Raw genomic sequence first — 12,627 nt, 5'->3', positions numbered from 1 at the left:
ATTTATATTTTTTTTAACAAAAAAAAGACTTATTTATATTCGAGTCTATCTGTTTAATTAATTTACAGACTAAACATTATAAAATTATGATAAATATATTCACTTTCGTTATATATATATATACACACACCGGCATGCGTAAAAAGAATTCCGAATATAAGACGGCTTAAAACCTTAACGGCGCTAATCGAGCGTTCGCGAGGCGTGGCGCAACTGACAAATTAATGCCTAACGACTGTTGTGTTTGACGTGAAAAATGTCCGTTAGCAATTTTGCATTTTCTATGAACCGCCGCACCCATGCACATGGCCACCAACGCACAACGTCTCTATCACTTTCCCTTCTTTACATTTATTCCATTTTTTTTTAATAAACTTTACATTGAAAATTCACGCCACGGTTTGTACGACAAAGGCCCCATTTGTGTGGAGGAAATTAAGCTAATTGCAACACTAACAACTTTTGCATGCTTTTTTTTAATCTTTAGATATAATATACAAGGGGCAGAGTTAGAAAATTAATCTTGTGGGGTTAAAAAATTTTATTTTATTTAATTTAATAAAAAATAGTATTTACGCAATAATTAATTATTTATTAAAAAAAATAATAGGTATAAATTTTTAATATATAATAATAAATAATAAAATAATAATTTTATAAAATAATAAATTTTGAATAATGTCATAAAATAATAAATTCTTTCTATAATATTAAATTAATAATTATGCTTGATGAGTTTTATATTTTGCAAACGTTGTATGATCACTTTGTTAGTGATCAAAATGTGTTATGGAACGGTTATAAAATAATCCAAGAAAAATTTATTTGCATTTAAGAAACATATAAACACTTGTCATGAGCACTTGATGCAAAATTCAATTTTTCTTGATATTGTGAAAATTCGATGTGTATCTACACTAAGACTTTAATCAATAAAATCTTTAAGAAAAACTGAAGAAGAATTTCTCCAATTCTTTATATATATATATATATTGAATTATGTTAAAATTAATATTCATGTCCTTTTATTTTTAAAAGTTAATAGTTTAGTCTCTATATGTTTATTCTATTAAAATGAAGGTCCTTTCGTTAATTTCCCATTAATTGTCAAGGAAATGGTCAAAATACCCTTCCCTATTTCTTCTCTCGCTCTCTTTCACCATTTTAGCTTAACAATTAGCTTTCCCCTTCCTTAAGCTGACAACGCCACCACCTCAGGAGACCATCGCGACACTGACACACAGTAGCAAAGGCGATGAACGCCACCAACTTAGGTCCACGCCAACTCCATCCCCTTCCAAGTACCTCTCGAGTTGGAACACGCCAACTTAGCATGGCCATGTTTAGCGTTGACAATGTCAGCAAATTCTTGCCAGTCCTTCTAATATAGATTACCTCAATTCAGCTCCAAATATCATTTTACCCAATACTTAGTTATCATTGGTCATATATTTTTTTTTTTATCGTGGGCTCACTTAGTATTTTAGATAACTGGCGCTAGTGATCAATTAGTGTCTTTAAATTTTTTTTTTTTACTTAGTTTTTTATAATATATTTAATTTTTTTAATTGATTTTCAATGTCATATCAAATAATAAAAATAATTATTTTTTAAAAAATATTTTTCACATAAAATATTTTTAATAAGTAAATTATTTGTTATGAAATAAATAAGTCCTAAATAAATAAAGAGAGTTTTGCAATAATTTGTGCCAAGAATAATCTTTATCTGAAAGGAAAATCATACAATAGCACGAGCAGAATTAGACAAGGACTCACGATCTTGATGGGATATTTAATTACTGTTTTTTTTCCCTAAAAAAATAAATTTGAAATTTTTAATTTGCTGAATTATTTTTAATTTGAAATATCTTATAGATGATCAAAATATTTAAGATACAATTAAAAATTACTTTAAAATTTTTTAAATCATACTGGAATGTTATAACGACAAATTAAATTATTAGTGATTAAAATCAATATAATAAATAGATGAGTTTCACATGATATGAATCATATGATTCAACTTAGATTTTATTTATTTTGTTTGCTTTCATTTTTATTTTTAAAAATAAAATTCATAAACTAATGACAAATTTAATATTAAAAAGTAAGAACACAATGTTTAAAAAAAAAAAGAAATTGTTCAAAATTCGTGTGGTATTTATATAATTAATTTTTTAAAAAAGTGAAATTCATAAAAATAAAATAAATAATCAAATTTCACACTGAAACGAACGAAGAAAAGTGAAGCTGGATGCACGGACCCCTAATCATCCGCAAATCACGTTGAGCCCGTGAATAAAGGCTAGGCTCGCGTTTGATGTCCAGTTGTAAATTGCAGGCATGATCATCATCACCTACTCTATATTTTGTCAACGAACCAACATTGTTAGTTACAATGAGCGGATCTTTCTCTTTTCTTTTTAAAAATTTCCAAAATAGAAAAAATTTTACTTCCTTTCCTACTGCTTTTTTTTTTTTTTTCATCCATCAATAGTTGCAGTGTTGATTTAAAATTTATTTAGGAATAATTAAGATGTACACATTATTTATGAATATATTGATCTTATACAAATTTCAAATAAATAATTGAATTTATAATAATTGTAATCTTTATAATGTTTAGACCTCAAATATTTATCTTAAAGGTATAATATTCCTTACAAAAAAAAAAAATATATATATATATATATATATATAAACTAAAAATATAAAACTAAAAAATATTATAATTATTTTTATAATTAAAAATATTATTATTAAAATTAATAATATGGAAAAAAAAATATTTTTATATTTTTAAATTTATTTAATTATAATTTTCTAATTTTAAATTAAAAGCATGAAATACAAAGATCATATTTTTATTTAAATAATTAAAATTAATTATAGTAATAATTTTTAATTTTAATTAATTATATGAAAATATAAAGAAATTTTTTTAAATTTTCAGTTTAATTAATAATATTTAATAAAAAAATAATATTTTTATTAATATTTTAATATTAAAAAATAATACACATTAATTAATTAAACTAATTTAATCATAAATCAAAATTTATTAATTAAATTAAATTAAAAATTAAAAATAAACTAAATTGAACCTCCTAATAAATATAGAAGGCAAATTAACCCTTATAAGAGAAACATTTGGGTGTCTAATCTTATCACATGGGCTACCAATATTTATGCCCAAGTTTACAACTTTCTTCCATTTTTTATTCGGGATTCTAATTTTCTGTGTGGTTATATATATATATATATATATATATATATATATATATATATATATATATAAGATGTGAGGTTCTAACTCTATTTTCCAGAATTACATTAGGGTTTAATTTTTTTTTTTAATTATATCATTAGCATCAATTAAAATATTTTTTTTATCAATTGGTGATTAAATTTTATTTTTTTATTTTTTAATGAGTACAATTTAATTTATAATTTTTTATTTTAATCATGTTATTATTTTAGTATTTTCTGATTAATTTTGATAAATTATTTTATTGCTTTGATCAATTTGCAAAAATTACTTTTGAGTTTTGAGACCTAATTCTAAGAATGCAACAGACATGATGCTTTGCTGCATCTAATTTGATCCGAATCTATTAAGATAGTTTGAGTAGTATATAATTTAAAAAAAAAATTTATGTTAAGTTTGAATTTTATGTATTAGATATTAATTTGTTTATATATATATATATATCATAATATTTATAATTTTATATGTTATATATTAAGTAAATATATTTTAAATATTTTAATTAATTATTAAAATTTTTAAAAAATTATTAATAAAAAATATATTTTATAAAAATATTAATTAAAATATATAAAACTAAACAAATTTAGGTATTTGAATAATAATAATTATGTTTATGTTTAACTCGAATTATATATATTAGATATTTGTAGTCTAAATATATTTATATAAATAATTAATTAAATATATTTCTCATAATAATATTCATAAATTTTTATATTTTATTTTAAATGAATATAATTTAAATATTTTATATAATTATTATATTTTTTTGAATACAAATTGTCAATGTAAAGTATATTTAATATAAAATATTAATTAAAATATATAAATTTAAAGGATTTCAATATTATATGTATATAGGTAATAATAATCAGACTTAAGAAATGTTTAAGTAATTTAAGGCAAATTTAAAACAAATGCCAAGCATATTATAAAACTTAGTTATACTATGAATGTACTTACACCAAACCACAAACAAATATTAAAATCTTTCTTCACCACAATAAATAATCTTCAATTCGGCCTCAATTAATTAATAAATTAATGAGTACTTTTTTTCAGCCAATAAATTAAAGAGAACTGGCATCATTATTAATTGGTTTGAGTAATTAATAGCATGGAGCTGTTGCCAGAGTTAATATTATATTCGCATATTCGCATACAATTCCATTGTGGGCAGCCAGCAATATGCCAATCAACCTCCATCACCGCTGTTATGGTCAACACAAAAAAAAAAGGACACTCATCATCGCTGCTCTTAACTCCGCGACACGATTTGGATAAAATCCTTCGGCTGCCATCCATCATCAAATTGTTTAATTCTAAACTTTCTTAATTTCACTGTACACCCAGCCAATGTTCAGTTCACATCATTTGACAATGGTGCTGATATTGCTTTCCGGATCAATCTTCAGACTGATTTTATTTATTTATTTTCTTTCCCTTCCTTGGACCGAAATTTTTGTTAACCAGAGAAGGAAAAGCTGTAAAGGTGACAGTTTTTAGCTTGATTTTGAAAAAATTTCAGCCGCCATTGATGACTCTAAAGAGAGAATATGGAGAGAAAATGAAAGAAAATTACACTAACAAAATTAATTAAGTTCAAGAATGTAATATTAACAAAATTAGTTAAGTTTTGGCCACAGTCATCTTAACTGTGGCAATAGCATCACCTTGATTAATATTCAATAGTTTTTATAATATATGATGAAATGATTGTGGCAATAGCATCATCCTAATTAATATTCAATAGTTTTTGTAATATTCGTAAAGTATATGATGAAGTGATTGTGACAAATGCATCACCCTAATTAATATTCAATAGTCTTACAACACTCATAAAAGTAGACAATGATGAATCAATTTGCCATTAGGCCCGCATGATAATATTGAAAAATTAATATCTAAATCCAAATTTCAGCATTCGAATTTTATCAATAAAATTCCTTCCGCAATACCTTTTTTTTTTTAATTTTATTTTGTAAAAAAACAATTTGCTGCTTGTTAAATAATTATTATAAGTGAAATATATTAAATAAACTAATAATAATAGGTAATTTAATTATATGTTCATACTTTGGAAAAATGGAGGATTTTAAATTTAAATCTCAATTCATATTAGTAAAATTAATTTGGATAGAAAATTAAAAGAGAGAAAGAACCACTTCCATTGCAGGGCCCAAATACATGCTCTGCAACAAATAAAAAATTTATTAAAATGAATTTGAATAAATGGATATATTTAAGAAAATCCTAAGTTAATGTTAGCTATGTGGTTAATATAAGCGCTTGTATTTTTTAAAAATTTTTTATTATAAAATAAATTTAGAATCTATTTTGTCATTAACTTCAATTCTAATTGGCATTTTAAAGAATAGGAATTAGAAATGATTATTAGTTTACATTTGTACTTATAATTCAAACTGCAGAATATTTAAATAATTATTTTTTATTTAAATAATCTCCAAATAAGTATATTGAAATGCTCGAATTGAGATCTCTTAAATATGGGAAAGACCAATTAAATTATTCATTATTGACATTTATATAATTACTTTATTAGGGAAGATATACTTAATTAGCGTGGGTGTGAAAAAAAAATGTGTGGAGCTTTCTTTTTCTTTCAACTTAAGAGGTTTTATTTTTCTTGACTCTTTCGAGCTTACTGAGTCTGTCTTTCTAATTATTTGCTTACCTTGCCTGTACGCAAAGGAAGGCTTTTAATTTGTGTTTCTTTAGCCTGATTTTGTAGGTTAGCCCTCACTCTAACTGTTTAGTTTTTAATGGATTTTCATATGTTGTACTTGGTTTGATTGTCATATAGGGTTGTTTCTTCAGTAAGGGGGCATTTATTTAACGTCTTGTGTGCTTTGCCTATTCTAGATAGATCCAAAGGCTTGCATTAGTTTTGATAAAATGGGTCTTCTCGTCAAAAGGTTTTTTTATTTGCTTCGGCTATTTAGCATCCCCAGGATTTGCTTTTATACCACAGTTGGAAAGGTTATCTCATTTGGCTACGAGTGCTAGAGTTTTGCGGCAACATCCCTTGTGGATGAAGAGCTAAACTTAGTTATCTATTGATGGATTAAGAGGTCGACAGATTAGTTGAGTTTCTGTGTGTTGCTGGGCAATTATGGTTGCTCTTTGCATTGTTGGTGAATGTTTATTGGCTCCAGTCTCTGTGCAACAACTCTAGTGATGGCAACTATAATGGTCAGTAGTGTGCTTCTAGGTTGTATCTTTCCCTACATTTCAAGGTTTTTTAGGTTGGGAAAAAGTTTATATTATGAGTTGGGTTTTTGGTTGGATTTGATTGATATGTTGGACTTTTTGCTTTTATCTGCAGATATTTTTTAGGGATAGCAAAAATTTCCGAACCCGACTCACTTCATTCCAAATCTTATCAATTTTTCTCAATTCTGTCTCAACCTCAATTTGTATAAGGTGGTGGTAAAATGACCTTCTCCTCTCCACATAATAATATATTATTATTTTTTATTAAAAAATAATTTATTTTTATATATTTAAATATTATAATTTTAACAAAATATATAAATTTATTATTAAAATAATATATAAAACTTACATTTTAATTATATTTTATTAAATTTATATTATATATTAATAAATTAAAATAAAAAATTAAAAAAATTCTCATGAAAAACTCATCCCGCTCTGCACCCGGGCAAGGAATGCTTCGCTTTGATTCCAAACTCCTGTAGAACAGAGACAAAAGGAACGATCTCCGACCCACGCCATTACCATTCCTTAGCGTTTTTATAGCCAAAGTTGTAATCTTTTGCCCTTAAGGACATTAATGCAACAATGCATTTTACAATAAAAGACAAGCGTGGGAGCGGCCGGGGGGGGGGGGGGGGAGGAGCGGGGCGCCGAAAGCCACAGAAGATAGAGAATGGAGTACAGTTAAGCGGAGATGAAAGGGACATGAGAAAAGAGCACGTGGGTGACGACATCGGTTTTTTTCTCTAACTAATTATTTTTTTTCTAAAAAAAAACTCTTTACTAATTATCTTTTATTTATTTAAACTCCATTGATATTTAATAAATAATTATTTAATATTTTTAGGTATATATCAGTTTACATATACATATACAAAATTTATTATTTATATTTAAAAAATAATTATATATTATAAAAATGATATATAATAATTTTTAATACATTTATAATATTTTATAATTGTTTAATATTTGAATTGTAATTAGTACTGATATCCCACTTTCATGACACATCACTTATCATTTTGTGGACTCCATTTTTATGGCATTGCCCAACTTTGGAAAAGTTGGGCTTCACGCAAGGCCCAAGTTTATATATCTATGAATCACCTCCCCTGACTCAATCTTTTCTGCATTTTGTCCTCATTCTTCTTCTTATCCTCTCCATGTTTTTTCTTTCTTTGTTTTTCAAACTCATATTATTTGCTTTAATTTTTAATTTCTTATATCATAAGATATGTATTTAAATCATTCACCTTATTTAGTTTTAAAAAAATAGATGATATATCAGTTTAAAATATCATATCATTATATCTTTCATGTATAAATATATTGTTTTTTTTTAAGATAATACTCAATCTGCCATGTTTATATTCAAGTGGTTTTAATTTAATTAATTTGTCTAAGAAAAAAAATTAAATAATTAAGTTTACCATTTGAACAGCTCTTCATCAAAGAACAAAAGCAATATAACAATCCAAAAGTATAAATATAATAAAAAAATAATTCATTTTCAAGCCCCTAAATTTTTCATATTTTATTGTTGAGCTCTCCATGAATTACTATTTTTATTAAACCCCTGAACTATTATTTTCGAATACATTAAGGACTTAAGTAATAGGATGACAGGCTTGACGTACATGAATTGTTTAAAGCATGTTGACATTAAATATAAAATTATCATGTTTTGTCTATTAAATCTTTATATTTTTATTTTCCAACTTATATTAACCCTTTTCTAATGGATGTAATGCAAATTTTATTAAATTAAATAACGATGTTAAAAATATTAACATAAAAATTATTATAAATTTATAGAAAATAACAAAAAGGAAAAAAATATAAAAATTATTAGAAATCTGAGTTCACTTTCCCATTGTTCTTCCAGAGACCAAATCATCCAATTTCTTGAATATTATCCCCATATTCTTAAGATTTCGTTGAAGAAAAACTATTGAAAAATGCCAAAGAATTATTATTATTCATCCTTGGCTTTTTTCATGACAAGTGCGGTGTTGCTTGTGATCACAATTGTATAATTTTTTTTTTTAGTTTTTCATTATTTTATTGTAAATTAAAAAAAAAAAGCAGCCTTGCTATTATTATTATCAATTTCATAGTGGTCAATAAAAGATAACGTTACGTTGTTGAAAGAGCTAGCCTCTCGTTGGACGAATTCACAACAAACTTTGATTTGGGTGTTTCAAAACTTAAGGCAATGGAATTCTCCTCCATGATAAAATGCTCTAGACAGAATGTTTTAACAAACACACTTACCTTTTATTAAATAAGGAATAGTTGGAGTTGGAATTCATGAAATATTAAATTTCGCCGGTTCAATCAATTATTATTAAAAAAATTAAAATTAATTAACTAGTTAGTTAATCTTTCATTCTTATATACTCATATTTGGTGTTTTTATTTCTTAATACTCTTCCTCAAATGATAACTGGGATTGGCTATTTGGCTGGTATTTCAAACTTGAAATTTTCCCCCTTAAATCAAAATGAGTTTCCCTAGGACTAGACATCTAAGCAAGTCTAAATCTGAAATGCAGCAGTATTAGAAAATTGAACTAAAATCTAATGCTGTATTAGAATCGTAAATTGAAGGGGTGGAGCTGTGGAGGTGAATAACAGGGTAGGAGTTTAGAATCCTATGAAATCTTAGTTTATTTAGATTTGTACTAACTATTGCTAAAAGATTAAAACTAACCAATTAGTTAATTATCCTTTCATATTTATATATCATTTACATTTAATTGTTTTTATTAGATGTGAGATTATCTTAAAAAAATTATTAATTATATTGAAAGAATGATTTCAATATTATCAAGAACCAGAGTAATTTTCTGGCAATCTCTGTCCTTGTTTAGGGCCTAGAAACGAAACAAGGTTTTGTTAGGAGTCCCAAGCGGATAACATTTATAACCGGTTATATGGTGGCGCTGCTCCTCTACGTCCACATTCCAAAAATGTTTGTTTGATACGCAGAAGGGAAGATTATAAAGTACTTTAGGTACACGTAAAACCAATGGTTTATATCTCATAAAAATATAATTTTTTTTTTTTTTTTATAAAAGTAGTAGTACATATGGACCGGTGTACTTAATAATCTCTTGCAAAAGCATCTCGTGGAGCAGCATTTCTCGTACTCCTGCCTGCACCTAACTTTTCATAACTGGCCTTTTGCTTAATGTTTAAGTTGTGTGTGTATCTTTCCACGTTACTGTTTTTCTTTTAATTCCAACAACCTTATTCTAACATAACATCCATCTAGCTAGCTAGGGTCTTTAGAAGTTCTCATACATGGGAAATTTTTCCAAGAGATCTTTCAAGATTGAATTCTTACTAACTGAAACTACATATTCAAATACATATCAAATATAAATCGCATGATCTCAAGCTCGCAACTCTTACCGTAATATAGCTGAAAGCGAAATTCTCTTCCACTATTTTGCTAAAGAAACCACAGTGGAGCAATACATAAAAATGTAGCTAAAGCAAGAAAAAGATGGAAATGAAATCAATACAGACCGAGTTTCCTGATCTGTATATCATACATGTATACTGAATTATAAAGCAGTAAACAAAAGACGGAAAAGGATAGAAAAGAGTGTCTATTGCAGTCATGAACTAAATCTGATATATAGCTCAAAAGCATCTATCTGTAAGATTTAAGAATAGCTCCACAAAATGTACAAATAATAGCTTTCCAAGATTTCCAATAAACTGGAATATAACAAAACCTTGTTGCAGTTCTCATGTCAGCCACGCTAGCTCCGCGGCCGCAGCGCGAACATGATCCGGCCACCGGCTTGCTTCTCCTAATCTTCCTTCTTTGGTCCACCAAGAAACAGAAACAAACCATGAGGATAAGAAAGTTATTAAATATTTCAGGTTTGAGTGGTATGGGAAGCCAAACAAATACATAGGAATGTCTTAATTAAGGGTCGAGCTATTAATGGAGTCGGCGGCAATGATGCAAGCCCTTGGATGATGGACACATGGAAGAAGGAGTTGCAAGTATAGTTTTCATGATGCATTAACCTGCTCCAGAAATCATGATCATTGCAAGGGTACAATAATACAGTTGGGGTGCGTAAATTAATTGGATTGTGAAATGGGTCGTTGGGTCACATAAACCAGAGCCCAACTACGATTTTGTGATGCAATAATAACGTTTGATAGTTTTCTTAATTGCTATCGTCCGCTCTATTTACCATCACTTTCTTACTTTTACTCATTTCATCATCTAATATATCTCTTAAATTTTGTATATTTTATTTATAAATTACTTATATTTTATCTCAATTATACTTTAAAAAGTCTAAAATATGTGTTGATCCCATCATTTGTGTTGTAATTAATTATTTTTTACAAAATTTTTTTTCAATTAATACCATAATTTATCTAATTTAATTTAATTAAGTGATTAAAAATATATATTTTAATCATTTAACAAAATCAGATTTAATTTCAACCCTTAGAAAAAATTGATGGCATAAGTTTTTCTCATGCAATCATTGTTATATATGATCAGTTCATATAATTTAATCGTAAATTAAGCAATATTCAGATGGATGTAATGTGCCTATATATGCTTCTATTAAATTCCTACATATGACAGCCACCTTTTCTTTTAATGTGTGGATCATAAGACTTGCTATACGATCTTTTTTATAATATTTATATTTTGATTAATTGGGCTCTGAAAACAAATGATTTATATCCCATTTATAATCCACTGATGAATTTTAATATATCTCTATGTATTGAGAGATTATCATATATAATTTATTAACAACATTATTTATTGTCCCACTTTGATTTGATAAAAATTGTATACTAAATATAAGACTTAGCAAATTTTTTTTTTCATTATTTTAATAAATAAAAAAAGTTTATTAATTTAAGTATAAAGAAAAACTTAGCATATATGTTTCCAACTAAACCTAAGTTAGCAAATTCATTATATACACTAAACTTAGAAAACGCTATGCTAAATGAAAAGAACCTAAATGAGAAAAACACTCGAAAGAGTACATGACATCTAAAAGATGAAAGCCATAACACACAAAAATTAATCCAATAAACAAGACAATAGAACCATCAAAGAAAAACAAATCAAACAACATGATTCAAGCTTAGAAGGATGCAACAAAATCCACTGAGCGACTTAACCCTTGTTTGGCAATTGGGTTTGCTTCGTGAAGTGTTTGAGAGACCAGAACAGGGGTAATGGCTTCATAAATTCAACATTCTAATTAGTAACTGAGGAAATTTTCTATGGACCAGAGTCAGGAGCCATTACCCTACAACATTTTTGGAATCTGATTCCAAGAGGATAGAAGCTATAGATTGAAACATCAAGGGCAAGGATACTGAAATTTCCAAGGCTTTCAAAATAGCACATAAACAGCTGCATTTGAATCTAAAATTCTAACTGGATAAGAAAACACACAGAGAAATTTACCATTGGAGTCATACAAAACACCTCCCACAGCACTCTTACAAGGCTTCCCCAATGATGAACCATTGACATTCCATTTTATACTTGTGAGTGGGGGAGCGATACATGAGATGGATGGACGATGCTTGATAGGATTAGTCCATGCTCTAATAGATTCTGAAGTTGTAAGCAAATCAGTAGTTGAGAAGGGAAAACCATCATCTAGAACTTTCATCCAAATAGACAAACGATGAAGGATCAAAGTGCATAGCTCAAGTGTGTTAGTGTCTTTGCCATTAAAGATCAAATCATTCCTTGCAAGCCAAATGGACCACATAATTGCATAAAATGGGTTAGTCGAAAACCTTATCTGAAAAGATCCGTGAGCCAGAGGACTCTCCACTCTTCTAACAAAGAAGAAACTCTCCTCAAGAAAGCAAGGGGACATCCATTTGTGAAGACGAAATGAGATTAATGTGATGTAGCCAATCTTTGGTGCATTAAGACTTAGCATATCTTTTCTCTTTAAATTAACTTTTAGCATGAAATTAGGCCTAATTCATTTTTTCTATATATTATCAAAATTTAGTCTCCTTTAATATTGAGTCATTCTTAAATGTGTTTACCTGCAAACTTTATGCTTCAGATATTTATATCTAAATG

General features: G+C 27.1%; 1 protein-coding gene across 1 annotated transcript; it reads right to left on the bottom strand.

The window, feature by feature from the left end:
- Positions 1-9,939: 9,939 nt before the first annotated feature.
- LOC110643745 (uncharacterized) lies at positions 9,940-10,662 on the bottom strand. Its single transcript, XM_021796225.2, has one exon. It carries the CDS (start codon positions 10,381-10,383, stop codon positions 10,177-10,179), a length of 207 nt encoding a protein of 68 aa, XP_021651917.1. The 5' UTR covers positions 10,384-10,662; the 3' UTR covers positions 9,940-10,176.
- Between the last annotated feature and the right edge of the window lie 1,965 nt (positions 10,663-12,627).

The sequence above is a fragment of the Hevea brasiliensis genome, chromosome 15 (assembly GCF_030052815.1).
Source record: "Hevea brasiliensis isolate MT/VB/25A 57/8 chromosome 15, ASM3005281v1, whole genome shotgun sequence".
In the NCBI taxonomy this organism is placed as follows: Eukaryota; Viridiplantae; Streptophyta; class Magnoliopsida; order Malpighiales; family Euphorbiaceae; genus Hevea; species Hevea brasiliensis.
Note: the sequence above shows the minus strand (reverse complement) of the source record. Positions and strands in the feature narration are given on the sequence as shown.